A 26722-nucleotide genomic window follows, 5' to 3' on the forward strand; every position below is an offset into this window, starting at 1 on the left:
AAACATGGCAGGGTATCCACTATCACCACCTATGTTCAACGTAGTACTAGAAGTCCTAGCCTCAGCAATCAGATAAAAAAGAGAAATAAAAGGCATCCGAGGGATGCCTGGGTGGCTCAGTTGGTTGGACGACTGCCTTCGGCTCAGGTCATGATCCTGGAGTCCTGGGATCGAGTCCCGCATCAGGCTCCCAGCTCCACGGGGAGTCTGCTTCTCCCTCTGACCTTCTCCTCGCTCATGCTCTCTCTCACTGCCTCTGTCTCAAATAAGTAAAATCTTAAAAAAAAGAAAGACATCCAAAATTGGCAAAGAAGTCAAGCTCTCATTCTCTGCAGTTGACATGGATACTCTATATGGAAAATCCAACAGACTCCACCCCAAAATTACTAGAACTCATACAGGGATTCAGCAATTTGGCAGGATATAAAATCAATGCCCAGAAATTAGTTGCATTTCTATATACTAACAATGAGACAGAAGAAAGAGAAATTAAGGAGTAGATCTCATTTACAGCTGCACCAAAAACCATAAGAGACCTAGGAATAAACCTAACCAAAGACATAAAGGATTTGTACTGTAAAAACTATAGAACACTTACAAAAGAAATTGAGGAAGACACAAAGAGATGGAGAAACATTCCATGCTCATGGATTGGAAGAACAAATATTGTTAAAATGTCTATGCTACCTAGAGCAATCTATACATCCAATGCAATCCCTATCAAAATACCATCAACTAAATAAATAATCCTAAAATCCATATGGAACCAGAAAATACTCTGAATAACCAAAGGAATGTAGAAAAAAGAAAGATGAAACTGGTGGCATCACAGTTCTGGACTTTAAGCTCCATTACAAAGCTGTATTCATCAAGACAGCATGGTACTGGCACAAAAACAAACACATAGATCAATGGAACAGAATAGAGAGCCCAGAAATGGACTTCCAACTCTATGGTCAACTAATGTGTGGCAAAACAGGAAAGAATATCTAATGGAAAAAAGACTATCTCTTCAACAAATGGTGTTGGGAAAATTGGACAGCCACATGCAGAAGAATGAAACTGGACCATTTCCTTACACCACACACAAAATGGATGAAATACCTCAATGTAAGGCAGGAATCTATCCTAGAAGAGAACACAGGCAGCAACCTCTGTGACTCGGCAGCAGCAACTTCTTGCTAGACCCATCTATCTCCAAAGGCAAGGAAAACAAAGGCAAAAATGAATTATTGGGACTTCATCAAGATAAAAAGCTTTTGCACAGCAAAGGAAACAGTCGGGGCGAAAAAAAGACAACCAACAGAATGGGAGAAGATATCACAATTGTCTTATCAGATAAAGGGCTAGTATCCAAAATCTGTAAGAAACTTATCAAACTCAACACCCAAAGAAGAGCTAACCTAGTCAAGAAATGGGCAGAAGACATGAACAGACAATTCTCCAAAGAAGACATCCAAATAGCCAATAGACACATGCAAAAATGTTCAATATCACTTGGCATCTGGGAAATACAAATCCAAACCACAATGAGATACCACCTCACATCAGTCAGAGTGACTAAAATGAACAAGTCAGGAAACGACATATGTTGGTAAGGTTGCAGAGAAAGGGGAACACTCTTACACTGTTGGTGGGAATGCAAGCTGGTGCAGCCATTCTGGAAAACAGTGTGGAGGTTCCTCAAAAAGTTGAAAACAGAGCTACTTTACAACCCATCAATCGCACTACTAGGTATTTACCCTAAAGATACAAATGTAGTGATCCAAAGGGACACATGCAGCTGAATGTTTATAGCAGCAGTGTCCACAATAGTCAAACTATGGAAAGAGCCCAGATGTCCATCGATAGATGAACGGATAAAGAAGATGTGATATATATATATATATATATATATATATATATATATATATATACTCAGCAGTTAAGAAAACCAAAAATACAAAAATGAAATCTGGCCATTTGCAATGACCTGGATGGAACTAGAAAATATTATGCTAAGTTAGATAAGTCAATCAGAGAAAGACAATTATCATATGATCTCACTCATACATGAAATTTTAGAAACAAAACAAAAGATCGGGGTGCCTGGGTGGCTCAGTGGGTTGGGCCGCTGCCTTTGGCTCAGGTCATGATCTCAGGGTCCTGAGATCGAGCCCCACATCGGGCTCTCTGCTCAGCGGGGAGCCTGCTTCCTCCTCTCTCTGTGCCTGCCTCTCTGCCTGCTTGTCATCTCTCTCTGTCAAATAAATAAATGAAATCTTAAAACAAAACAAAACAACAACAACAACAAAAGATCATAAGGAAGAGAGGAAAAAATAAAATAAGATGAATTCAGAGGGAGAAAAACCGTAAGAGACTCTTAATCATAGGAAACAGAGGGTTGCTGGAGGGGAGGAAGGTGAGGGGCTGGGGTCACTGGGTGATGGACATTAAGGAGGACACATTATGTAATGAGTGCTGGGTGTTATATAAGACTGATGAATCACTGACTTCTACCTCTGAAACTAATAATACATTAAATGTTAATTAATTGGGGATGCCTGGATGGTTCAGTCAGTTAAGGGTCTGCCTTCAGCTCACATCATGATCCCAGAGTCCTAGGATTGAGTCCCACATCAGCCTTCTTGCTCAGGAGGGAGCCCGCTTCTCCCTCTGCTTGCAGCTGCCCTTACTTGTGTTCTCTCTCTCTGATAAATAAATAAGTAAAATCTTTTTTAAAAATGTTAATTAATTGAGTTTAAGTAAAAAGAAAAAATTTTTTAAAAAAATAAAATGATCTGGTCAGATCTGCAACAACGTGGAGGACCTAGATGTACTATGCTAAGTGAAATAAGTCATAGATAGAAAAACAGATACCATGTGATTTCACTTGTATATGGATTTTTTTTAAATAATGAATAAATGAATAAATAAAGATTTTATTCATTTATTTGAGAGAGAGCACGAGAGGGAAGGTCAGAGGGAGAAGCAGACTTCCATGGAGCTGGGAGCCTGATGCGGGACTCGATCCTGGGACTCTGGGATCATCACCTGAGCCAAAGGCAGTTAACTGAGCCACCCAGTTGCCCCTTGTATATGGAATTTAAGAAAGAGAACAAATGAACCAAAAAGAGAGAGAGAGGAGAGAGAGAAATCCAGACTCTTAAATACAGAAAATGAACTAGTGGTTGACAGAGGGGAAGTGGAGGGGGGGATGTATGAAATAGAGAATTAAGAGGTACAAATTTTCAGTGTTAAAATAATAAAATAAACCAGTCCTGGAGATGAAAAGCACAGCATAGGAAATACAGTCAGTATTGTCTGGTGACTTACTGTGTATGGGCACTGAGATGAACACTGAGAAATGTACAAAATTGTTGAACCACTATATTATATACCTGAAACTATTATATGTTAATTATACTTTAATTTTTAAAAATGTCCTGGTCAGATGTGATCTCCAAGAATGTGTTTGAAAGTATTCCTTTTGCCACTACTCTGAAAGACTTTGTGCAAAATATTGCGTGTTACTTCCCCCCTAAAGGTTTAGTAAAATCCATTAGTACACTTGATCTTAGCCAAAAGGCCGAGAAGCGATAGTAGTAAAATCCATTAGTGAAGTCATCTGGGATTTCTCCATAGCAAGATTTCCAATTATGCATTCAGTTCCTTTGGCAGATAAAGATTATTCAGACTTTCGGTCTTTGCTTGTCTCAGTTTTGGAAAGTTGTGATTTTTTATTTATTTATTTTTTAAAAAATATTTTTTTTTAGGCAGAGAGAGAGGAGAAGCAAACTTCTGCTGAGCAGAGAGCCTGATGTGGGGCTCGATCCCTGGACTCTGGGATCATGACCTGAGCCGAAGGCAGAGGCTTTAACCCACTGAGCCACCCAGGTGCTCCAGAAAGTTGTGATTTTAAAGGAATTTTCCCAGTTTAAGTTGTCAAGTTAGCAAAAGTTTCCTTCTAATATCTTCTTATATTATTTTTATGAAAATATGAAGTAATGTCCTTTTTCATTCTTTTTAAAATTTCTGTCATTCATTTTTTTAAAAATTTCTTTTCAGCGTAACAGAATTCATTGTTTTTGCACCACACCCAGTGCTCCATGCAATCCGTGCCCTCTATAATACCCACCACCTGGCTCCCTCAACCTCCCCCCCCCCCCCGCTTCAAAACCCTCAGATTGTTTTTCATAGTCCATAGTCTCTCATGGTTCATCTCCCCTTCCAATTTCCCTCAACTCCCTTCTCCTCTCCATCTCCCCATGTCCTCCATGTTATTTGTTATGCTCCACAAATAAATGAAACCATATGAAATTGACTCTCTCTGCTTGACTTATTTCACTCAGGATAATTTCATTCATAATTCACACCAAGTCATTGGTGCTTTGTATTTTCTCTTTTGTTCCTGATCAGTCTTATGAGGTTTATTAATTTTATTAATCTTTAAAAAAAAAAAAACATGCTTTCGGATTTGTTAATTTTTTGTTTCTGCCTTTACACTGATTTCTGCTTTTATCTTTATCTTTTAAAAAAAGATATATTTATTAGAGAGATAGAAGAAACATAATGTGTATAAAATCTAAAAATCACGTTTAGATAGAATATTCTGTCAGATCCCATTATATAGTATGCAAAAGGATGATTTCTGACTTCAGGACAATTTTTTTCTTTTCTTTTCCAAATTAACAACATAATTTCAACAACAGATGATACATTCTGCAAAACTGACACACATTATATTGACCATATAGCCTACTCATTTTAGGAAAGCATCCCAACAACTTTATTTTTAAATATTTATTTATTTATTTATTTATTTATTTATTTTTTAAAGATTTTATTTATTTATTTGACAGAGAGAAATTACAAGTACACTGAGAGGCAGGCAGAGAGAGAGAGAAGAGAAGCAGGCTCCCTGCTGAGCAGAGAGCCCGATGCGGGACTCGATCCCAGGACCCTGAGATCATGACCTGAGCCGAAGGCAGCGGCCTGAGCCACCCAGGCGCCCTATTTTAAAATATTTAAATATGTGCCTAGGACATTCACACACTACTCCTCCACAAAGTGTAAATCTTGAAAACCACGATAAGTTTGCTTCTTTCTCCTGCTTTAGACACAAATTTACTCTATTCTGAATATCCCATGGGCTCCATTTTTATGTTGGATCACTAATAATGAAAGACAAACTCCTCATTCTGAATGTCCAGACACTGAAATTCTCATTGAAATGTAACCATGTAGCAATTTCCTGATAATCTGTGTCTTCACAGAACTTTATACTGTCATCTCCTTTCTTTGTAGATCGTCTTTTCTTGGAGTGATTTCTTACACTGATGCCAGTAAGTGTGATACGTGCTTAACTAATAGTTGTTGAATGAATAAAGGAATGGGCACCTGGAACAAGATAGGGCTAAGAACTAGGGTGAGGTAGGTATGCAGGACTTCTACCTGGCTCTCAGGCTAAGGCAAGCCACACCAGAGAGATGCTCTGGGGGCACAGAGCGTCTTTGAGGAAAATGCCCACACATAAGCAAAGTTTTGCCAACAGTTCTGCATTACTCAGAGCCCCCCTCCAGCTCAGGTTATGCATTCCTGATACAGGGGTTCAAACTTACCAGGGTCAGCTTTAGCAATTCTAGCAAGGTCTGCCTCTTTAAGAAACTGCACAGAGCACCAACAACCTGAAAGTCGTATCTATGACCCATCCACAGTCTTCTCCATGAGTTCTTTATAAACTCCACCATTGTGGGGCTCCAGGCAGCCCTGGGATGGGGAATAATCCTTACACTAGACTGGAAGAGGCTGCTGGGAACCTGAAAAGCCCAAAGAGGTGGCAGACTGTTAGGGCCGATTTAATGTTAAAACCTGTTTAACTATTAGGGCCTGCTTAGCCAGAGCAACTCCATATTGCCTAGATAGCCATATTGTTGTTTACATCCACGGACTTCATTCCGGGAATAAAGGCCCCCGTAGTTCCTGGTATGGTTCCGGGTATCGATTCTGGGAGTAAACGCCTTAACAATAGAAGCCACGTACCTTGGGTCTGCAGTTATGCCTTATAAAACCAGCCTGTGAGTTCGGGAGGGGGTTCCTTTCTTCGGAGGCAGCCCTGGCCTGTCAGTCTGACTTCTAATGCTTGGCATAGAATAAAGCTCTACAGGGTGCCTGGGTGGCTCAGTGGATTAAGCCACAGCCTTTGGCTCAGGTCATGATCTCAGGGTCCTGGGATCGAGTCCCGCATCGGGCTCTCTGCTCAGCAGGGAGCCTGCTTCCTCCTCTCTCTCTGCCTGCCTCTCTGCCTACTTGTGATCTTTCTCTGTCAAATAAATAAAATCTTAAAAAAAAAAAAAAAAAAAAGCTCTACATAACTTTCACTTGGTCTCAGTCTCGTTCCCCTGGCCGGTCAGTCTAACTTCTAATGCTTGGCATAGAATAAGGCTTTATGTAACTTTTAATTTGTCTCAGTCTCATTCCTTTGATAACAGACCCCAACACAGGCTATGCCTGATACCGTTCTGATTTGACTCATTAATTCATGTATGTATTTAATACATAGGTCTGTTTTCCCCAGGCAGAGCAAGTATCAATGTCCAGAGGTGAGAGAGAGCATGTTAGGTTCCCAGAACTCCAAAAGCAGAAGTGTTGAGAGGTAGGGAATGGAGGACAAAGAGCAGGTCAGAGAGAAAGCCTGGAGCCTGAGCTGCCATGTTAAAGATTTCTGGCCTTATCCAGAAGAAGTATACATAGAAGAACAAAATGGTCAGATTTGCATGTTGGAAGGATTCCCACTTGCACATGAGGACTTGTAGTCTGGTAAGCCTCAGTGACCCAGTGGTCACAATTCCAAGACACAGTCTTTTCCCTGCCACTTCCCTGAGGTGGTTCACCTTGGTTGGCCATCGGGCTTATTATGCCTCCTTACATCCATGCTTTTACAACAGGAGGCTCACCCAGGAGAGGACCAGACACAGGTGGCCAGCTCTCCTCCCAGTAATTCTGGACAATCCATCACAAAGCAACCCCTTCTTGTTCCTTCTAACTGGTTATTATTCGTATTTGCCAGTGCCAATTAGTCCTTCCTGTTCTTGGACAGTTCCTACTTTTTTTCTGGCTTGTTTATTGGCTTACTCAGTTTCCTGTATATGCCCTTTCTTACCTACACAGATGGAAAGAAATATAGATTCTCATTTATAGGAAATTACAAAAAGTAATGATCCCAATCTTCACTGTTTCCTGTTGGGTTCTCTTTTGCCAGCAAGTAGCTGGTAGAGCAGCATTTGAATTCGGTCTCCATAATTTCTTCCCATTAGTACACTGTACTTCCTGCTATTTGTTCCTTGACTGCACTGAGCATCAGTTTTCAAGTCTGTAAAATGAGAATAACACCATTAGTCAGGTATCCTGCTGTCCAGGAGGCCAGGAGCCACAACCTGCGGGGAACAGGGCTCTTGCTCCCTCTAGTGGTCAGTTTGAACTGCGATCCTGTAGGGTGAAGGAGCCCCCATGCAAAAGCTGAAGGGACAGGAAGAGGCAGTTGGAAGGCTTCTGATTTTATGTGACTAACCTGTCAGAATTTCTGTTTTGAGATTCGCAGCAACAGTGCAGGTGTTCAAGAGTGTTTGGACTGTATGTATCGGAGGCTTCACACTTGAACTCTAAGTCATCTAAATCCTCCCCGTGTCCCGGAGATGATACTGTACAGAGAAATCTTACCTAAATTTCGGACCTTGGTAATGAGGGGAGAGGACATATTTGCTTACTTTACAGGCAGGATTTTCGCCTGCCAAAAATCAGTGCATTTCAGATTAGTATTTGATATTCAGTTGATAGAAACTGTGGCATCCAGAATCCACGGGTAGTCCACTCCTCACAGTGCTAACGTCTTCTCCCCAGAAGCCACTCTTCTCCCTCAGGGGAGTGTGGAGCCATGGAGGTGGAAGCTAGGGCAGTGGGGTTTCCTGAGGACCTCCCTCAGGGGTAGGGCTTGGAGAGCCTTTCTGCCTTGGAGACCTGTTCCTCCTGAGGGGCCAGTCTTTCCCTTGCACTCTCTCAATTAAAAAGAGAGAGAGAGAGAGAGAGAGAGATCTATTTCCTTGCCTGTGCCCAAGTTAGGTGTGAGCTGTTGTGGGGTTATTCCATGTATATGAAAGAAAATAAGGGCTCATGCAGCAATCCTGATGGCAAAGAGGACATTCTATTTTTGCTTTTCTCATGGACCAATCTTAGATGTTCCTTTTTAAGCCAGGGACAAGGTAAAAAGCTTGAAGATGGTTATTTGTTCAATGTAAATGTAATCTACAGAGGATGCTGATGGGTTATTTTTGGCCACCTCTGATTTAGGGAAAGGCCAACCAGTGTGCTTGTAAATATCTAAGTCAGTCTACAAAAAATTACTGGGCCCCTACTGAAATGATAATTCCTTACACTGAATTCATCTCTTACTTAAAACTGACATGCATATTACTTCATTTGATCTTTACTGTAATCCCGGGAGGTAGGTACTTTTATTTCCAATTTGAGAAATTGGGAAACTGAGGTGAATGCCCAGATAGCAGGTGACAAAGTCAAGACTGGATGCAGGCATCACTGCCTGCTCCCAATGGCCACTTTCCCTGCATGCTAGTGCTCTGCCTCAGTGGGCTCTCAAGGGCAAACAGGGATGGGGACGACACAGCCTCTGTCCCCCAAGGAGGGGAAACAGGTGCATTGGTCAGAGCTCTCCAGAGAAATATGTATATATATGTGTATATATACATATTTATAAATATCAGAGTAATATATCAATCAATATAGCTATACAATATAGTATAAATATTAATATAAGTATATTAATATCTATTAATACTTTAATACATAGACTAATAGTAATATATAATCTATTAATACCATAGCATATATTATATATTATGTATTGTATATTATATGTAATAACAGTACATAATAGATAACATAAATTAATTATATATTATGTATAATATATAATAAACCATATATTTATATATTATATTATGTTAATTATATAGTATTAATATATTATGAAATATTATTATATAATTATTAATATATAGTAGATCTTAGATAGATTTATTTCAGGTAATTGGTTTATGCACTTGTGACGACTGGCAAACCCGAAATCCACAGGGCAGGCCATCATGTCAGAAACTTTTGAGGAGAAGTATGGGGCGCCTGGGTGGCTCAGTGGGTTAAAGCCTCTACCTTCGGCTCAGGTCATGATCTCAGGGTCCTGGGATCGAGTCCTGCAGCGGGGAGCCTGCAGCGGGGAGCCTGCAGCGGGGAGCTTGTTTCCTCCTCTCTCTCTGCCTGCCTGCTTGTGATCTCTGTCAAATAAATACATTTTTTTAAAAAATCTTAAAAAAGAAAGAAAGAAAGTTTTGAGAACTAAAGCTGCAGTCCTGAGGCAGAATTTCTTCTTTGTCAGGGAAGAGCCTCAATTTTGTTCTTAAGGCCCTCCAGCTAGATTAGGTTAGGCTCACTGAGATTATTGAAGATAATCTCCTTCACCTACAGTGTACTGATTGTAGATGTTAATCACATCTACAAAATACCTTCCCAGCAACTCCTAGATTAGTGCTGATTGAATAACTGGGGATTGGGGCACCTGGGTGGCTTGGCTGGTTAAGCATCTGCCTTTGGATTAGGTCATGATCCCCCTCTCAACAGGAAGCCTGCTTCTTTCTCTCTCTCTTTCCCTCCCCCTGCTTTCTCTCTCTCTCTCTAACAAATAAATAAAATCTTTAAAAAAAATAAATAGCTGGGGATTATCACCTAGTCAAGGTGATAAATAAAACTCAGCATCTCACAAGGAATGCTAGTTTACTGATAGGGCCATTGTGCTGCAGATGAAGACAGCTTGCCATGTGTGGGTAGAGCTACTTGGTAGTAGAGAACTTCTGCAGGTGGGTCCTGCTCAGCACTGTGGGCATTTCAAGCTGGTCAGGAGCTAGGAGAAAATATGTGCTTACGTTTGTAAACTGTTAGCCAAAAGGTAGTATATTTTTCCTCACTCGGAAGATGGCAGGAAAACTCGAAGAGCTTGGTCGTTGTAGAAGATAGGAAAATGGTTTGTCATAATGTGGCTTCTATGTGATGATTGAACACAAAATGGCACATGACCTGGGTTTGCTTCGCAGCTGCTTCCTTTCATTGACCCTGACATCTTGGCCCTTGGAGTAGTAGAATCCCAAGACCCCCACTCTGCAGGGGCATCCCCCCAACCGCCCCCCCCCCCCCACACACACACACCACAGAGTCTTCCACCCCTTTCTCAGAGACCAGCCCATGAATAGTTCTACCTCATTTCTCTCCCTCACGGTCCAGTCATCCCCGGCTCAGTGGTAAGGCTGGAGGCAAAGTCACTGGCACAAAAGGAAGAAAGGTATCCCTCTCTTGCAAAGCCTTTGAAACAGCGACAGGACCATCATCTTTGCCGAAGCTTCTGGCAAAGCCTTTAGAATTTTTTTCCTGCTGGTTGTGCCTATCTTTTTTTTTTTTTTTAAGATTTTATTTGACAGACGGAGATCACAAGTAGGCAGAGAAGCAGGCAGAGAGAGGAGGATGCAGGCTCCCTGCTGAGCAGAGAACCCGATATGGGGCTCTATCCCAGGACCCTGGGATCATGACCTGAGCTGAAGGCAGAAGCTTTAACCCACTGAGCCATCCAGGCACCCCTGTGCCTATCATTGAGACCAGGCACAGAGGTTGACTTCCTCAACTGCTGAGGGCAATGTGTGCTCTTGGAGACTCTGAAGACTGATCTTTCAGACTGTGTTTGGGGTCAAGGGGATGTTCAAATGGAGAGGAATTCATATTAGTTACATGATGGAGCCCATCATAACATTCACCACTCTGGAAGCCACTAGCTGTAAAGAGGTTTCTGAAGATGGAAGGAGAGGACTGTGGCCATACCGTGTGCCTTGTGTCTCCCCTCTTGACCCCTCCTGGCTTCCAAAGGGAAAAATGGACTCATTGGTTTGACAATAGTAGAGGGAATCTGGATAATTCCAGAAGCAGCTCTGGCTCCAGGTACACAAAAAGGAAAAGTCTCCCTGAGCTGGTTTCCTGGAAGTATGGGGGACAACTCATTGATGTTCTCTTCAGGATTCCCGCCATCTTCTAAACAAAGTGACACAGGTTCGAAGCCCTGTTAGGCTCATCTCCTGCCCTGGAGGGCAGGGAACCAAAGCTGCGTTGGGAGCAGATTCTGTCTCCCATCCATCTCCAGTTTCTGTGCTTACTCCAGCTTTTTCCTTCTTGGATGGTGGAGACTCCAGATGTCAAAGCTTGTTGTGAATAAAGCTGTAAAAGGGGGTCATGCATCCAAATTGACATGTATTTCTTCCTGGATTGAAAGTGACTATAGTCACCAGGATGGGAAAGCATCATGAAACCTTAACACCCAACTCATAAAAAAAGGGCCAGATTGGGTTTAGAGGATCGAATGTGTAAGTGGGGGTAGTTAGGTCATAGAAGCAAAAATCACCTTCCACTGACTACAAACAAGTCAGGGAAGCCGTACCTGATGTTAATGACCTTGTTTCAAACTAAAGTCACATGCAGTGTTTTCACCATATATTTTTCTTTTATTTCTTAACTCACTGCTCCAAGTTTTGCCATTAGGTAAGTATTGCTCCCAGACCCTCCCTTATCTGCTAATGGGTAATGCTTCTTTCACATGATCTCATGTTTCCACATCTCCAAGAATACAGGGGAAGGATGGGTGAGGATGAGGAACCCTGGGTTTCAGGGCTGGGAGTATGGCAGGAACAAATATAGTGGGGGAAAACCTGGCAGGCACCTACCATCCTTGGAAGATAGCCCAATTCTTCTGAGCCCAGAGCCAAGCCAATATACCTGCTGGGGGTAGGGCGGCCAGGCAGTAGGCTTTCATTGTGGGTCCCACCTCTGCCCTAAGCAGAGGTCTAAGAGCAGCCTCTGCTCCATTGTTTCCCAAAAGTAGGAATCCTTGCCCTATGGGGGAAAATGTAGCTGTCCCTTTAAAAAGAAGTTTTAGGGGCACCTGGATGGCTCAGTGGGTTAAACTTCTGCCTTCAGCTTGGTCAGTGATCTTGGAGGCCCTGGGATCAACCACCCCCCATTTAACCCCAGGATCAAGCCCTGTGTTGGGCTCTCTGCTCAGCAGGGAGCCTGCTCCCCCGTCCCCTGCCTGCTTGTGACCGCTGTCAAATAAATAAATAAAATCTTTAAAAAAATAAAAATAAAAATAAATTTTACCTTAGTCATCTACAATTGCACAAAGAAAATGAGCCTCAAGCTTAGAGCAAGGGGCAGCGAAGTATTAAACAACCACCAGACAGATTTGTATATGTATTTCTTAATGTTTGTGCTTTGCTTGATCCCTTCTGGGGACAAAAAAAAAACCGCTTTCTTGCCTGTTCCTTGTGCTTCAATAGCATGGGAACAAAGTCTTAAAAAACAGCATCTTACTTCCTAAATTATCCCTGACCTAGATTTCCCTGATGGAGACTGGATACAGGAAAGTAGAGAAGCCTGTCACCGTGAGAAGTTTGCGCTTTCTTCTGCAGATAATCAGGGACATTGAAGGTGTGTCCCTGCGTTTTTCAACAGGTTTGTCAGGATTCCAGCAGCGATACTTTTCCACAGCTTCGCCAGACAGGAGTAATGGGAAGCTGGGAGACCATAAATGTTAATCCCAGAGCCTTGATGAGAGATTAAACCATAATCTTAAACATCTAGACCAATGTGGTCTAATAGATACATAGTGAGCCACGTGTAATTTTTAATAATCCAGGAGCCATATTGAAGATGAAGGAAAAAGGGGTGCCTGGATGGCTAAGTTGGTTAAGTTTCTGATTTCAGCTCAGGTCATGATCTCTGGGTCTCGGGATCCAGTCCTACCACTGGCTCTCTGCTCACAGGGAATTGATTCTCCCTCTCACTCTCCCTCAGTTCTCTCTCTTTCTCAAATAAATAAAATCTTAAAAAAAATAGTTCAAATTAATTTTAATAATATATTTCACCCAAAATATCTAAAACATTTCAACATGTTATAACAATTATTAATAAGTTATTTTACTAGATTGCTGTAAGTCTTAGAAATGCGGTGTATGGGGGTGCCTGGGTGGCTCAGTTGGGTAAGCCTGGGATTTTCAATGTCCACTGAGGTCATAATCTCCTGTGGTGAGATAGAGCCCCGAACACCCGCTGAAGATTCCCTCTCCCCCTCTTCCTCTGCACCACTGCTATCACTCCTCCCCGCATTTGTACATGCTCTCTCTCAAAAAAAAAAAAAAGAGAGAGAGAGAGAGAAGGAACAGAAAAGAAATGCGGTGTATGGATAACTTTTTTTTCTTTTAAATTTTTATTTATTTATTTGACAGAGAGAAATCACAAGTAGATGGAGAGGCAGGCAGAGAGAGAGGGAAGCTGGCTCCCTGCTGAGCAGAGAGCCCGGTGCGGGACTTGATCCCAGGACCCTGAGATCATGACCTGAGCTGAAGGCAGCGGCTTAACCCACTGAGCCACCCAGGCGCCCCAGTGTATGGATAACTTAAGAGCACATGCCAATTCCTTCACTAAATTTTAAGCGCTCAAAGGGAAATGTGGGTCTGTTAATAAAGTTGTTGAACAGAAAAATATTCCATACTGCTTCCATTTTTCATACAAATTAACTAAAATTAAATACAATTTAAATTTCTGGACGTCAGGCATATGAGCCACATTTGAAGTTCAAGAGGCAAGGATGGCTACCGGCTACGTACCCCCGCAGAGCACGTCTAGATCGCAGACACACCTTGCACTAGACCTTGCAGCCTGAGGCAGGCCTCCAAGCTCCAGGAGCGGGGCAACAGCGGGCCCTGCAATTCTGGACGTGTTCACCAGGTGGCACTAAAGAGAACACCCTCACCAGCTCGCGAGGAGCGCCCAACCCCGGAAGCGAAATCCCAAGGTTGCGCGCGTTTCCTCCGGCTTTCTCCACCTCCGGATACACCCTACACGATCTGGGGTCCAAAAGCGTGCAGTCAGGCAGGATGGGCGGGAGAGCAGACGGGTGGGGTGTGCAGGGCGAGTGAAGAGCGGTGAGCAGGTCCCGGTGGGCCACGCGGAGCCACGCAGGGGCGGTGCGCGCGCAGACTCGGCGTCCGACCGCGCGGACTGCAGAGCCCCCGCCTGCGAGCGCGTCGCCGGGCCACTGCTGCCGCGTCGCCTTCTCCCGCGAGATCGCCAGCGCTGGGCCCGAGCTCCCACTAACGTACCCAGAGCCCGGCCTCCTCTCCAATGTTTCAGAAGTCACGGCCGGCGCTGCTGCAGTCTCAGGATGTTGGAGACAAGGTGGAGACGCTTATGGTAAACTGCGGGGAAGGGACACAGGGGTTCCGAAACCGCCGGGTCGTGGAGGGAAATTCGGGAGGTAGCCGAGGCTCGGCGGCTCTCTGGGAGCCTTTTCCGCTCCCTGGGTGTGCGCCGAACAGGTTGGGGACGTGGCGGGAGAGGGATGGATTGGTCAAGGGGATTGAAAAGAGAAGGGCAAGGGAGGAGAGGAGTTGCAGCCCCCTTGGACAGACAGGCGACGGTCTGTCTGCTGCATTGGCGTCCGGGTAGGGTGGCGGAATTGCCCGGACCTTGGGAGTGTCGGGGAGTGTGCCGGTGCGACCACCAGCCGCGTGCGAGCGCCTCCGGACGTTGCTTTAAGTTGGATGCCTAGAGCGACAGAGGTGGAAGGACGCTCGGGCAGGTATCTGGACCACCGCAAGGCCCGGTAGTAGCCCCAGACCGGAGAAGAGGTGGGTGCCCGAGAGAGGTGAGTCAGGACCGCACTGGGCCCCCGGGGCGGGGAGAGAGGACTGCTTCTAGGTCTCCACCTTCTAGCCCGCGAGGAATGGGGGGAGGGGTAGTAGGGCCCGAGGCCACGCCCCTGAGTCCGGATTGGCTGCCCCGGTCGTGCCGCCGGGTCTCCATTGGTGGAGGCGGAGGCGGGTCCCGGAGGGCGGTCTGGCTGAGCTGCTGCCTGCGGGTGGAGGCCGCAAACGCAAGACGTAGATCCCCGAGCACTGCCTGGCGCCGCGGCTCACCTTCTCTCCGAGGTCCCCTCCGCCAGCATGGGCAGCGGCTCTACTTTCCATCTTTGAAAGCGTACTTACCTATTTCTCTTTCTGGGTCCTCCAGCTCTGGCCTGGAGACTTGATTGGATTTTGTTTTCTCAAGGAAATTAAGAATTGCTTATGGAGGGGCCCCTGGGTGGCTCAGTTGTTAAGCGTCTGCCTTCGGCTCAGGTCATGATCCCAGCGTCCTGGGATCCAGGCCTGCATCGGGGGCTCTGCTCAGAGGGAAGGAAGCCTGCTCCTCCTGCTACCGATCCCCCTGCTTATGTTCCCTCTTGCTGTGTCTCTTAAACAAATCTTAAAAAAAAAAAAAAAGAAAATTGCTTGTGGAAATTGCTAACTTATTTCAGTACTATTTACTGCCTTTGTATACTGTGTATTATTCGGTTGTTTTTGCCCTCTTCCCTCAAAACAAATTGTTACTCCTCTAACTTCGGGCTATTTAGAAAAAAATCAAACATGCCTACAAAGGATGTTCCATGTGACAACATCTTAAAACTTCAAAATGAAAAGTGTAAATTCTGTTGTTTTTTTTTTTAACGATATTACCTGTTGTGTGTCGGGTTTTCTTTTCTTTTTTCTTTCTTTCTTTATTTTTTAAGTAGTAGAGGTTAGTTTGTCCAGCTGGTATATATTTAGCATCTACTCTGGGCTCATCGACCAAGAAAATTACAAAATTACAAAAGTTACAGGCTCTAGGCATTTATTCAACAAATATTTATTAAACTAATAATATGTCCAAGCATTGCACTGTGAAAATAAGACATAAAATAGTTCCTGCAGTGATTAAGTGTGAATGTGTTGGAGCATGTGTTTGAAGGACCACGGCCTTAAAACGAATCCCTGGAATATCTGTGAGAGTGTTGGGGTAGCAGCACAAGAGGACTGCATAGAAGCTGTAACTATAGGTCATGCCCACAACCTTACCAGAGCAGGAGCAAAGGGCTGAAGGGAGCCAGGGGAGATTACCCTGTTGTAAGTCTGGCCAATAGCCTCAAACCCTGGGACGCAGGACACAATTTTTAAGAGTGCGGTGAGATCTTGAGGTGGTGTACATAGATGCCTTACCCGGTGCTGTTCCGGGATTAGTAGGGTCGAGGCTGGAGGCTGCCAAGGAGGCTACTGGAACAGATGGGTGTGGGCCGACTCTGGAAACACTTAAGGGTCATTGGTACGACTGGGTCATGAAGCAGTAGGTACAGTGAGGAGTTTTACGTGTCTCCCAAACTTGCTACTGGAATATCTTGTTGATTGGGGTAGCAGCAGGAGTGTGAATTATTGACTGGGTTTCCATTTTGGAGTGTGAGTGGGAGCTTTCTGGGGCCCTCTCAGGGAAGGGGGTGCTGGGCTGAACTGGCTGTGGGTGTGGTGCAGTGTGGGTGAGGTGGCCCTGAGGAGCTGTGGTTGGGGGAGATAAGAAGAAAAACATCTGAGGCTAAGAGAAAAGAGCAGACTCAAAAGGAGCCCAAAACCAAGAGGTGGCCAGCTGTTTGAAATGCACTGGACCAGCCAAGTAAGAGAAGGCCTAGGGCAGGAAAGGACTCCTGGGATGGGCAGGTCCTTGGTGAGCAGAACTGGCAGCTTTAGCTGGATGGCAAGTGGTGGGGGCTGAGGGGGTGACTAGCCCAGAGGGAGTGGAGGTGATGTGGCTTCAGACTGGAAAGACAGGGGTTTTGAAGCTTGCTCCCAGAAGATGCCAGTGGAAGGATGAGACCAAGAAGCACAGACTCCAGGAGTATGGCTTAGCATATCCCCACTCTCCCAACCCCTCTGGGGGACTGGGAATGGCATGCTGACAGACTGGCAAGGTAGATACATTTTGCTCGGTTGTATGTGTTGTGTTATCACTTTTGTCACCCCTAGGTACTTTATAAGCCATTTGAACAGAGTTAGGACCTCCAGTTTTTATTACGTGAATTTTTTTAGTCTTTCTTTTTTTTTTTTTTTTTTTTAAAGATTTTATTTATTTATTTGACAGAGAGAGATCAGAAGTAGGCAGAGAGGCAGGCAGAGAGAGAGGAGGAAGCAGGCTCCCTGCTGGGCAGAGAGCCCGATGTGGGACTCGATCCCAGGACCCTGAGATCATGACCTGAGCCGAAGGCAGAGGCTTTAACCCACTGAGCCACCCAGGCGCCCTTTTTTAGTCTTTCAAGTGGTTGCAGTTCTAATTTGAAACTTGCTCATTTGGTAGAAATGTGGAGTGATCTCTCTTTCCTGTGAAACAAAAAAACCCACAAGTTACAAACATTTAGCTCTGGGTTGGTGGCTGTATGGGTATAACTGGCAACTTCATTTTCAGTGTCTTAGGACAACAGTTGTCCGTGCATTCAAGAATAATAGTGCTAGTGCCATTTAATGAGGAGAGAAGATCTTTTTGGATGGCGTTTGCCAAGTCTCTTGTTTGGAGAAGAGTGCTTTCATTTCCTGGTTGGATTTTTAAATGTGGCTTTTCACAACCATTCATGATCGAGTGTTTCTGAGGCTAGGTGAGGCCTCTAGCCTAGTGGGTTCAAGGAGGTACATTTAGGCTTTGCCCTTCTGGGTGGTGCCGCTAGATTAGCCAGGGTTTCCTTTCTGTCAGGCGACTGTCCTGGTTTAAGGGAGAGCCAGCAGACCCAGGGGGAAGGGGTGGCTGCTGATCTACCCACATCTGCAGTCTGCTTAGGTCCTAGTGAGACGTGTGGGTGGAAGAGAAAGGGAAAGCTTTTAAATTAAGGAAGTTCATATGTTTCACAGGAAGTGGTCCATGTTTTACATTGAAACTGAGCTTATGGTTTCGCTTCCTATATCTACCTCCTGTAAATATCTACAGGTCCTATAACCAAGAGAGATTGACAGCCAACAGTTCACACACTAGGTTCAGTTGATTTTGCTTCTGTGAAGATAAGAGATGGCCAAAAACTTTTACCCTCAGGACAGAGAGGGAGGTGTGGTTGGTGGCCTAATTCACAGGTAGAGGGAGGTGGATTGCTCATTCTTAATACTGAGGCCAGAGAGATCCCCTCTATCTGGGTATTATGTTCTCCATGGCATTCCAGCGCTGTTAATTCCCAGGTTCACTTTAACCTTCTCTGAAGTGGGAAGATAATACAGGGCACCAGCAGGTGGTTTTCTAAGCCACCCACATAACGGAAAGAAATGGTCCCAGTGTGGAGAAAGCTGAGAAAACTTGGCAGCTGCAAAGTTGCTGACTCAGTGTTCTCTTGCCCTGAAGTTACATCCGGTGATCAAGGCTTTCCTGTGTGGCTCCATCAGTGGGACCTGCTCCACCCTCCTTTTCCAACCCCTGGATCTCCTCAAAACGCGCCTGCAGACTCTCCAGCCCTCAGACCATGGGTAAGGCCTGCTGCGTGCCCCCCTCACCATTTCTCTGAGGAATGGTTCCAACAACTCCTCTCAGACACAGGAACATCTCAACTGTTAAGTCAACTGCCATTGTGTTGGATACTTCAGGAGAAACATGGGCCATACCCAGCTTTGATTTGACATTTCCTGTTAATGAAATGGAATCCTTCCCTGGGGGCACCATGCTGGGATCTGGGATGCCTTGGTGACATTTGCATTTTATTGTGCTGGCCTGTAATGTTGTAACTGTGCTGTCTGGTACGACTAGTGTGGGTGGTTTTCTGGAAATAATGTATGCATCAAGTGTCTCTTCTGTGCCTGACATTGGGCTCAGCACCATGGGAAGTATACCAAATGCGTGTAACATGGGAGGTCATCCCATTGCTCACGGTGTGAATCAACAGATAAACACGTATGTGCTGAATCACGAACATATGGGAACTCAGAGTTATTCCAAGATGTGTTGTAGAGATTCTTGAGTGCTCTTAGGGAAGAAGTCATACCAACAAATCTTTGGATGGGAAGTTCTTTTATGAGGATGAGGTCTAAGTGATGTTTTTTTTCTTCCTTGCCTTCATTTTGTCTGCCTTTAGATCTGGTCGTATTGGGATGCTGGCTCTGCTCTTGAAGGTGGTTCGCACGGAGAGTATTCTGGGCCTTTGGAAAGGGATGTCCCCTGTAAGCTGCCTTCTGGGTCTTCTCTTGCACCCTCTGCTGTCATAGCTATCTCTTTGTCAGGCACCTTCCGTATCCCCTCTTGGAAGAATAGGTCAGTGCCAGAAGCAGTGGGAGGACTTGTGTGGTCTTCTCCCTATCACATGATGCCACTCACTCCTATGAGAGGGCTCAGGGAAATATCTTTATGCCCTAGATACAGCTTGTTGGAGCAGTAGCAGGTCTAGAGTAGATGCAGTGAGTGCCCTCAGCTGCCAGCATACCCTTGTCCTTGCCCTTCGGTACAAGCAGGCCACACCTGCGTTTCTTTACCTGCAGGTAAATTTGCTGGGAGTGCCAGGGCACAAATGCCCACCCCAGCCCAGTGGAAGATGATGTTTAAAAACCTCACTCACCCTCCTCAACTGGAGGGTGAACTCTGAGGTGCCTACATCAATTCCCAGAGCTCCCCCCAAAGAGATTACCTTTACCAGGGCAGTAATGCATCAGGCGGCCTGCCCTTCATTGGCTGCCTTCTCTCCTCACTTCCCCATTCTCTTGTTGCTGTTCCCTGCATACCTTCAATCAACTACTTGCATGCAAATCTCTGTCTTTTGGGAAAACCCAGCTAAAACAGTATCTCACAGTGTCCATCTGGGCTTGCTTTCCTCCCTCTGCCCTGTTGCACAGTCCATTGTGAGGTGTGTCCCTGGCATTGGCATCTATTTTGGCACTCTCTACTCCTTGAAGCAGTACTTCCTGCGAGGCCATCCCCCCACGGCCCTGGAGTCGGTCATCCTGGGAGTGGGCTCTCGCTCGGTTGCAGGACTCTGCATGTCACCCATCACTGTGGTAAAGACACGTTACGAGGTGAGTCCGACTGCTTTCAGCCTTCGGGGTGGATAAACAGAGGCATTGGGCTTTCGTCAATTGGTCACCTATGTCAGCTCCAAACTTGGAATCTAAAATCGAGGCCGCTGTGGTCAGAGAATAAAAGCCACGTGGGACCAAGGCCTGTGGTGCCTGGCATTGTCACATACCCCGAAGTCAGGTGGGTTCGTTGCTCAAACCCAGGGCTTCTGCGCTAGCCACTGGTACTGTGCTTCCTTGCAGAGCGGGAAGTATGGCTATGAGAGCATCTATGCAGCCCTGAGGAGCATCTATCGCACTGAGGGGCACCGGGGACTCTTCAGTGGCTTGACGGCAACACTCCTTCGTGACGCACCCTTTTCTGGAATCTACCTGATGTTCTACAACCAGACCAAAAACATCATGACCCATGGTATGGACAAAGGAAGGTGTGGTGGGGGAGGGGAGAGATATCTCCGAGACCTCTTATTCTTGCAGCTTTCTCTGCGATAGATACTGTTTATTGTTCTTAGCAGAGTTTTAGGAACGGAGCTATTTCTGCCTCACGTCAAGCATGGGGCCAGGTGCTAGGACCCAGTGGTGGTCATGGAAGACTTGGCCCCTTGCCCATTTGAATTTATGGTCTATTATGGCAGAGTACTGGTAGTACTGTCATTGTTGAGTGGGTTTGGGAGGGAATAAAGCATGTTTTACAGGAATCCTGCAGTGATACCTGGCAGATTTGCCTGATCTTTAGATTGCTGGGCCCTGCATGAGGGCCTCCTACATCAGGAACTTTGGGGTAAGACCTGGGAGTCTATATTTCTCAAGAAGCACGTGATCTGATTCTTATCAGAAAAGTTTGGTGAGGTTATTGGGGTTAGCGCTTCCCCTTGTCGTGTTCCCAGGTAAAGTGGTTTTGAGCCCTCTGTTCGGGTAGAGAGCAAGGTGCCCGACCTCAGGCATTCCAGCAGACCCACGCTGCTAGAAAGCTCTCGTTGGTCACAATGGGCACACTCTGTATGCTGTGAGCATCCACCCAAGCACGGCCAGGTTCTGATAGAAGCACGTCCTGTGGAATGAACCTGCATTCCATACGGTGTCTCCAGAGAACTTGAGCAAGGAAATGCAACCCAGGTCGTGTAAAGTGGGAAAATCTGCATGCCGCCATCATGACAATGGTAATCAGTGGAGTTGGAGGGCTTTAGGAGTTTGCTTCTCTGTCGCTCTCGGCCCGCAAGAACGACTTGGAGACTCACCTAGCGGCGAACCTTCTTCTTTAATCGCTTTTTTCTTCTCCCTTTTACCCTCGGCGCATGCGTTTTTATACAGGCAGTGTTAACCAATCAAAATGCAGTGCTCATGCACCTCCCGCGAGAGTGGACCTAAATGAACAGCCAATCATATTCAGTCCCTTACAGCTCTTAGAGTAGGCCTCCTGTACTGGCTCCCGACACTTCTCTCCTGTAGGCACCAGGAGGCCTGACACTGCAGGTCACAGCCTTATGTGGCTCAGTTTAGGGCAGTAAGGGAGCTTGGTGTACATTTTTTACTTCTCTTTATGTATAATTGTTTTTTGCAATCCATTTATGATTGCAAAGGTTGAGATTAAGCAAAAGTAAAGATTAAGTTGCAGGAGTGATGCCCCTTTGCCCTTAAATACCTCCATGTGTGTTTCCTAAGAACAAAGATATTCTCATATAACCTGTCTCTTTTATCTCTCGGACAAGATGGCGTCTCCACTGAAAACTTATTTTTTTGTAATTTGGAAGCATCTGTGGGCACTGGAGGGGGTGGGGGGTGGTGGTGGAGATACTTTGAATCTGCATAAATCTCCATAAAACATTCTGTTCCTTTCACCCCAATGTTTGAGCCTCAGTCTGTGATTCTTGCCCAAATCAATTATGATGGCGATGGTTGTAAAAAAAAGGCAAATTTGAATTCCATGACTGCCATCTACATTTAGTTATACCTTTAAATGTTTACTTCTTAACCCCATTTTGAATCTAGACCCTTCTGAGTTTGAGAAAGAATTCGAGGGCAACTTGGTATTGATATTTATGTGAGAGTCATTTGTAACTGAATGTTGCTTTTGTCATGTTTCAGACCAGTTGGATGGAGTCCTTATTCCTGCTGTAAACTTCAGCTGTGGGATCTTTGCTGGCATTCTGGCCTCCCTGGTGACTCAGCCTGCAGATGTTATCAAAACCCACATGCAGCTCTCTCCAGTGAAATTTCGGTGGATTGGCCAGGCGGTGACACTCATTTTTAAAGTAAGGCTACAGAGTAAATGTTGCTTCTTAACTGTGGTTAAGACTTGCTCTCTCTCTCTCTTTAGAATGGAAGCTGGTGTCCTTTACATATCAGCTGGAGTGCTTTAAAAAGTCCCCACCCCCAGGTCACAACCTGGGCTGCTTCAATCTGAATCTCTGGAGGTGGTGAAGCCCAGTAGCTAAGTTCCCCAGCGATTCTGGAGTGTTGCAAAGGTTGAGAATCACTGCTAAAAACCTAGGTTGGCTGTGGGTTGGGTTTTTTTTTTTTTGTTTTGGTAGGGCGGTTGGTGGTGGGTGGGGAAACTGACTACCTTAGGAGGACCTGTGATAATAGTTAAAGTTGACAGACTGCTGGACTCCACCCCTGCCCACCAGGTCAGGGAATCTGGGAGGGCCTCATCCCCTGATGATCAAGGAGCTAGGAGGGAACTCAAGTCAGAAAAAGATGACAGGGACACCTGGGTGGCTCAGTCGTTGGGCGTCTGCCTTGAGTTCAGGTTATGATTCCAGGGTCCTGGGATCGAGCCCTGCATAGGGCTCCTTGCTCAGCGGGAAGCCTGCTTCTCCCTCTTCCATTCCCCCTGTTTGTGTTCCCTCTCTCACTGTGTCTCTCTCTGTCAAATAAATAAATATAATCTTAAAAAAAAAAAAAAGAAAGAAAGAAATGACAAATACATCATTTGGTCTCTAGAAATTTGCTCTAACACAAATGGACAAAAGGTATTGTTGAAGATAAAAAGTACAGTAGACATAAGGTACACTTACTGAAGCACCATTTAAAAGCCACAGAGTTGGTCCTTTGGGAGCATGTACGGTTATCACACACCAGATATTCTTGTTCAAGCTAAGTTTTTATATTTTTCTATACGTCTCGGTTTTTCTGTGTAGCAGAGGAAACGATGCAAGCATAGGCATCCTGTATCTGTCTCGCCCTAGATGTAGACAAATATTTGTGAATCAGATCATATTCCTCACCCTGCTTGGGTTGCCTACTCTCTTATTCTCTATACCTAAAAGCCTAAACTTTGAGAATAATATTCTTCAGTATGTATGAAATGGCAAGAATGATAATGATAGGAATGAATCGGTCCAGATTATGAGAAGGAGGTGTTTCGTCTTTAATGCTTATGTAAGAATGTCAAGAGCATACAGTGGGTTATGCAGAAATGCTCCCTCCAGACAGACAAATTGCCAAAAAGACATGTTTTCCTCCAGCCTGAAGCCAGGCCCCCAGGGCTTGGCATGCAGACCATGGCCTGGATCTCGCTTGCTAGTTGGGGCTTGGTGTGTATGGGAGCTGCATAAGCTATCCAGCTGTATACAGCTGCCCTGTAGAAAGATTTGAAGCTGAGAAATAAATTCTCCTACATAAAGCAAGCCTAAAAAGAGAAAGTTTAGCAAAAAATTATGCAAAAAATATTTATTTTTTTTTAGTTCATCATCTCCTTGGATCCATTATTCATAGTTTTGGCATTATCAATGAAAATCCTAAAACTGAGGCTCACCAATGGGGTAACAGAGACCCTCAGTCTCACACTAGGTGTGTTCCTCATGTTGCTACTCTGCTTCCGGAATGCTGACGTTCGTTTTCCTCATAGGATTATGGGCTCCGTGGCTTCTTCCAAGGCGGCATCCCGAGGGCCCTCCGCAGAGCTCTGATGGCAGCGATGGCGTGGACCGTGTATGAGGAGATGATGGCCAAGATGGGCCTGAAGTCCTGACTGAGAGGGATTGGGTAAAGACGGGCTATGTTGCGCTCCCTGGCTCTTTCCGGGGGCTGCTTCGCCTCACTGTCCTGGAGTAAGATGAAGTCTAATCTGGAAAGCCAGGCAGATGTGTCCCCTTCTGTTACCCAGTTTCAGTAGAAAATAGGTGGGCCTGACTCAAGCCTTCAGAATATCCCAGAAGAGGAGTTACGGATGCCTACAGCACACTGGGGAGTTCAGAGAAGGGCTTGCCCCTCCTGCCAGGTTACTCGAAAAGGCCTTTCTGGAAAGAGCTCTGTCAGGTGGTTCTGCTTCAGCCACCCAACCTACACCAGGCTGCCTGTTTGCATCTGTTCTTGGGCAAGGCATCGCACGGCCAGAGGAGCTGTGGCTGTGAAGAGCTCCAGCAGGGGGGAAGCCGGGTCTGTGGAGAGAGGGGTTCTTGTCATCAGGCTTTTGTCTGTGTCTGGAATGCTGGTGGGATGAGGAAGAAAAGATGTCATTACTTAATTGGTCACTAATCACCTCAGAGGCTCTGAAGAAGTGGGGAGAGTGGCTTCTTAGCCTGAAGTGTCCAAATAACAAATTTTGGTCTTGGCCTCTGCACTGTTTCAGTTCTAAATTGTTCTGGCATTTTTCTGCAGCTAACATTCGCATAAATAAAGTGAAGCACTTTATCATTGGAAACTGTTTGGAAAACCCAAATAGTGTCCTTCCTGTGTTCTAAAATAACCCAGTTGTCTAAGGTGGCTGGCTCTTGACCCATATAAGTCCTAAACTCTAAACATTTATTTTATTTTGTTATGTATTTATTTATTTTTTTAAAAGATTTTATTTATTTCTTTGACAGGCAGAGACACAGCGAGAGAGAGAGCACAAGCAGGGGGAGTGGGAGAGGGAGAAGCAGGCTTCCTGCTGAGCAGGGAGCCTGATGTGAGGCTCATCCCAGGACCTTGGGATCGTGACCTGAGCTGAAGGCAAACGCTTAATGACTGAGCCACCCAGGCGCCCCTAAACATTTTTTCAGGCAGCTTTATTTCACACATTGTACAATTCACTCATTTCAAATAAGCCATTCAATGATTTTTAGTAACTTACTGGGTGAGGCAACCATCACTATGAGCCAGTTTTAGGGCATATTAATCCCCCAAGAAGATCTCAGATTTACAATTAATCCTCATTCTGAGTCCCAACTCTCGGCGACCATCAATCTGCTTTCTGTCTATAATCTGCCTTTACTGTACACTTCATGTAGTCATACCATTTGTAGCCTCTTGTATCTGGCTTCTTTCACTTAGCATAATGTTTCTGAGGTTTCTCCACATGGCATGTTCAACACCAATTTTTTTTTGTTTGTTTATGGTCAAATAATACTGTGTGCCCATACGAGATTTTATTTATCCATTTGTCAGTTGATGATTATTTGAATGGTGTCCACTCGGGGGCTTTTATGAATAATGCCACTTTGAATGTTCATGTGCTGGTATTTGTGTGGACCTGTGTTTTCATTTCTCTTGCGTAAATAGATGCCCAGGAGTGGAACTACCAGATCACGTGGTAACTGTCAAACCATTTGAGAAACGACCAGACTCCGTACCATTCTACGTTCCCACACCCACAGTGCAGAAGGGTTCAGGTTTCACCACATCTTCCTCAACACTTGTTATTGTTTTGTTTATTATACCCACACTCGGGGGTTCCCAGGTGTTTCTGTCAACTTTCAAACTTAGAAAAGAGCCATTACATTATCCAAACAGCAGGAAGGGGAATTTTGGTCTCCAGGTTAAGAATATGGGCTGTGATCTAGGTGGTTCTAGATGGAAAGTCTGGTTCTCTACTTATTTAGACATAGTTGCAATTGTTCCTGGAAAGTGGGCATACTAATGGTGAGGGTAAAAGGAGCAGATGTTTCTGGCACCCTGGCTTAGTTTCCAAGGGCTGCCACAACAAATTCCCACGAATTGGGTAGCTTCTAGCAGAAATGTATTCTCTGTTCTGGAGCCTAGGAGTCTGAAATCAAAGTGTTAGCAGGGACTTATGCTCTCTGAAGGCTTTAGGGGACGATAGCTCTGGTCTCCCCAGGATTCTGGTGGTTGCTGGCAATTCTTGGCACTCATCATTCCAACCTGGCTCTGTCTCCACAAAGCCACCTGTGTGTCCGTCTCTGTGTCCAAATTTCAAGGACATCAGTAATTGGATTACAGCCCACCCTCCTCTAGAATGTCTTCAACCTGATTACATCTACAAAGACCCTATTTCCAAATAAGGTCACATTCTTAGGCACTAAAGTTGGGGGGTTAGGACTTCCAGTATACTCTTTGGGAGCACACACACTAAGTTTAGTTGTAAGCTTAAGTTTACACTTTAGGGTTTAGGTTAAAGTGTCCTATTCAAAATAAAGCAGTATAGGAGAGGACAGATAGGATCCTAAGCACAGAATCCCCCTGGGCCTTGATGATCTGTGCCAAGGAAAGTAGGAGATCAGGTAAAACTGGAAATGTGTGCTGGGACAGGAATGGAAGGAAGGCCAGTCACCATGGATGTAGTAGCTGGGTCCTTGGCAGGTTGGGGCAGAGAGGAGACCCAGAGGTATAGAATTCACTCCAGTTTGCTCACCTTATACTTGACTGGTGAATTTCAGTCACAAGGGTCACCTATTATGTTCATTACGATGTGGTTTTAGAATACAGGTAGGGTCCTGAGCTGATGACCAAGAAAGAATTCTTGAGATGTCTTTGGAGCAAAATGGGGTTATTAAAGCACAGGGACAGGACCTATGGGCAGAAAGAGCTGCTACCCTGGGATATAA

General features: G+C 45.1%; 1 protein-coding gene across 3 annotated transcripts; it reads left to right on the plus strand.

Moving 5' to 3' along the window:
- Positions 1-13908: 13908 nt before the first annotated feature.
- On the plus strand, positions 13909-24600 carry SLC25A38 (solute carrier family 25 member 38). Of its 3 annotated transcripts, none has more exons than XM_004759308.3 (7): positions 13911-14316; positions 18301-18422; positions 19025-19109; positions 19776-19955; positions 20199-20367; positions 22041-22207; positions 23806-24600. In XM_004759308.3, exons 1-7 carry the CDS (start codon positions 14263-14265, stop codon positions 23926-23928), a joined length of 900 nt encoding a protein of 299 aa, XP_004759365.1. In that variant the 5' UTR covers positions 13911-14262; the 3' UTR covers positions 23929-24600. The 3 variants fall into 3 exon arrangements, with proteins under 3 accessions (XP_044945111.1, XP_004759365.1, XP_004759364.1); XM_004759307.3 differs by having other exon boundaries at positions 13912-14331; XM_045089176.1 differs by lacking the exon at positions 22041-22207 and having other exon boundaries at positions 13909-14331; positions 23806-23894.
- Positions 24601-26722: the final 2122 nt, after the last annotated feature.

Source organism: Mustela putorius, unplaced genomic scaffold (assembly GCF_011764305.1).
Source record: "Mustela putorius furo isolate JIRA1106 unplaced genomic scaffold, ASM1176430v1.1 tig00003834_pilon_pilon_pilon, whole genome shotgun sequence".
Lineage (NCBI taxonomy): Eukaryota > Metazoa > Chordata > Mammalia > Carnivora > Mustelidae > Mustela > Mustela putorius.

Bases quoted from the DNA above. Each gene is read 5' to 3' on its own strand.
- SLC25A38 (XM_004759307.3), top strand. From the start codon at position 14,263: ATGTTTCAGAAGTCACGGCCGGCGCTGCTGCAGTCTCAGGATGTTGGA. The intron at 14,332-18,300 runs GTAAACTGCGGG...CTTGCCCTGAAG, and splicing joins ACAAGGTGGAGACGCTTATG to TTACATCCGGTGATCAAGGC. The intron at 19,110-19,775 runs GTAAGCTGCCTT...CCTGTTGCACAG, and splicing joins TTTGGAAAGGGATGTCCCCT to TCCATTGTGAGGTGTGTCCC.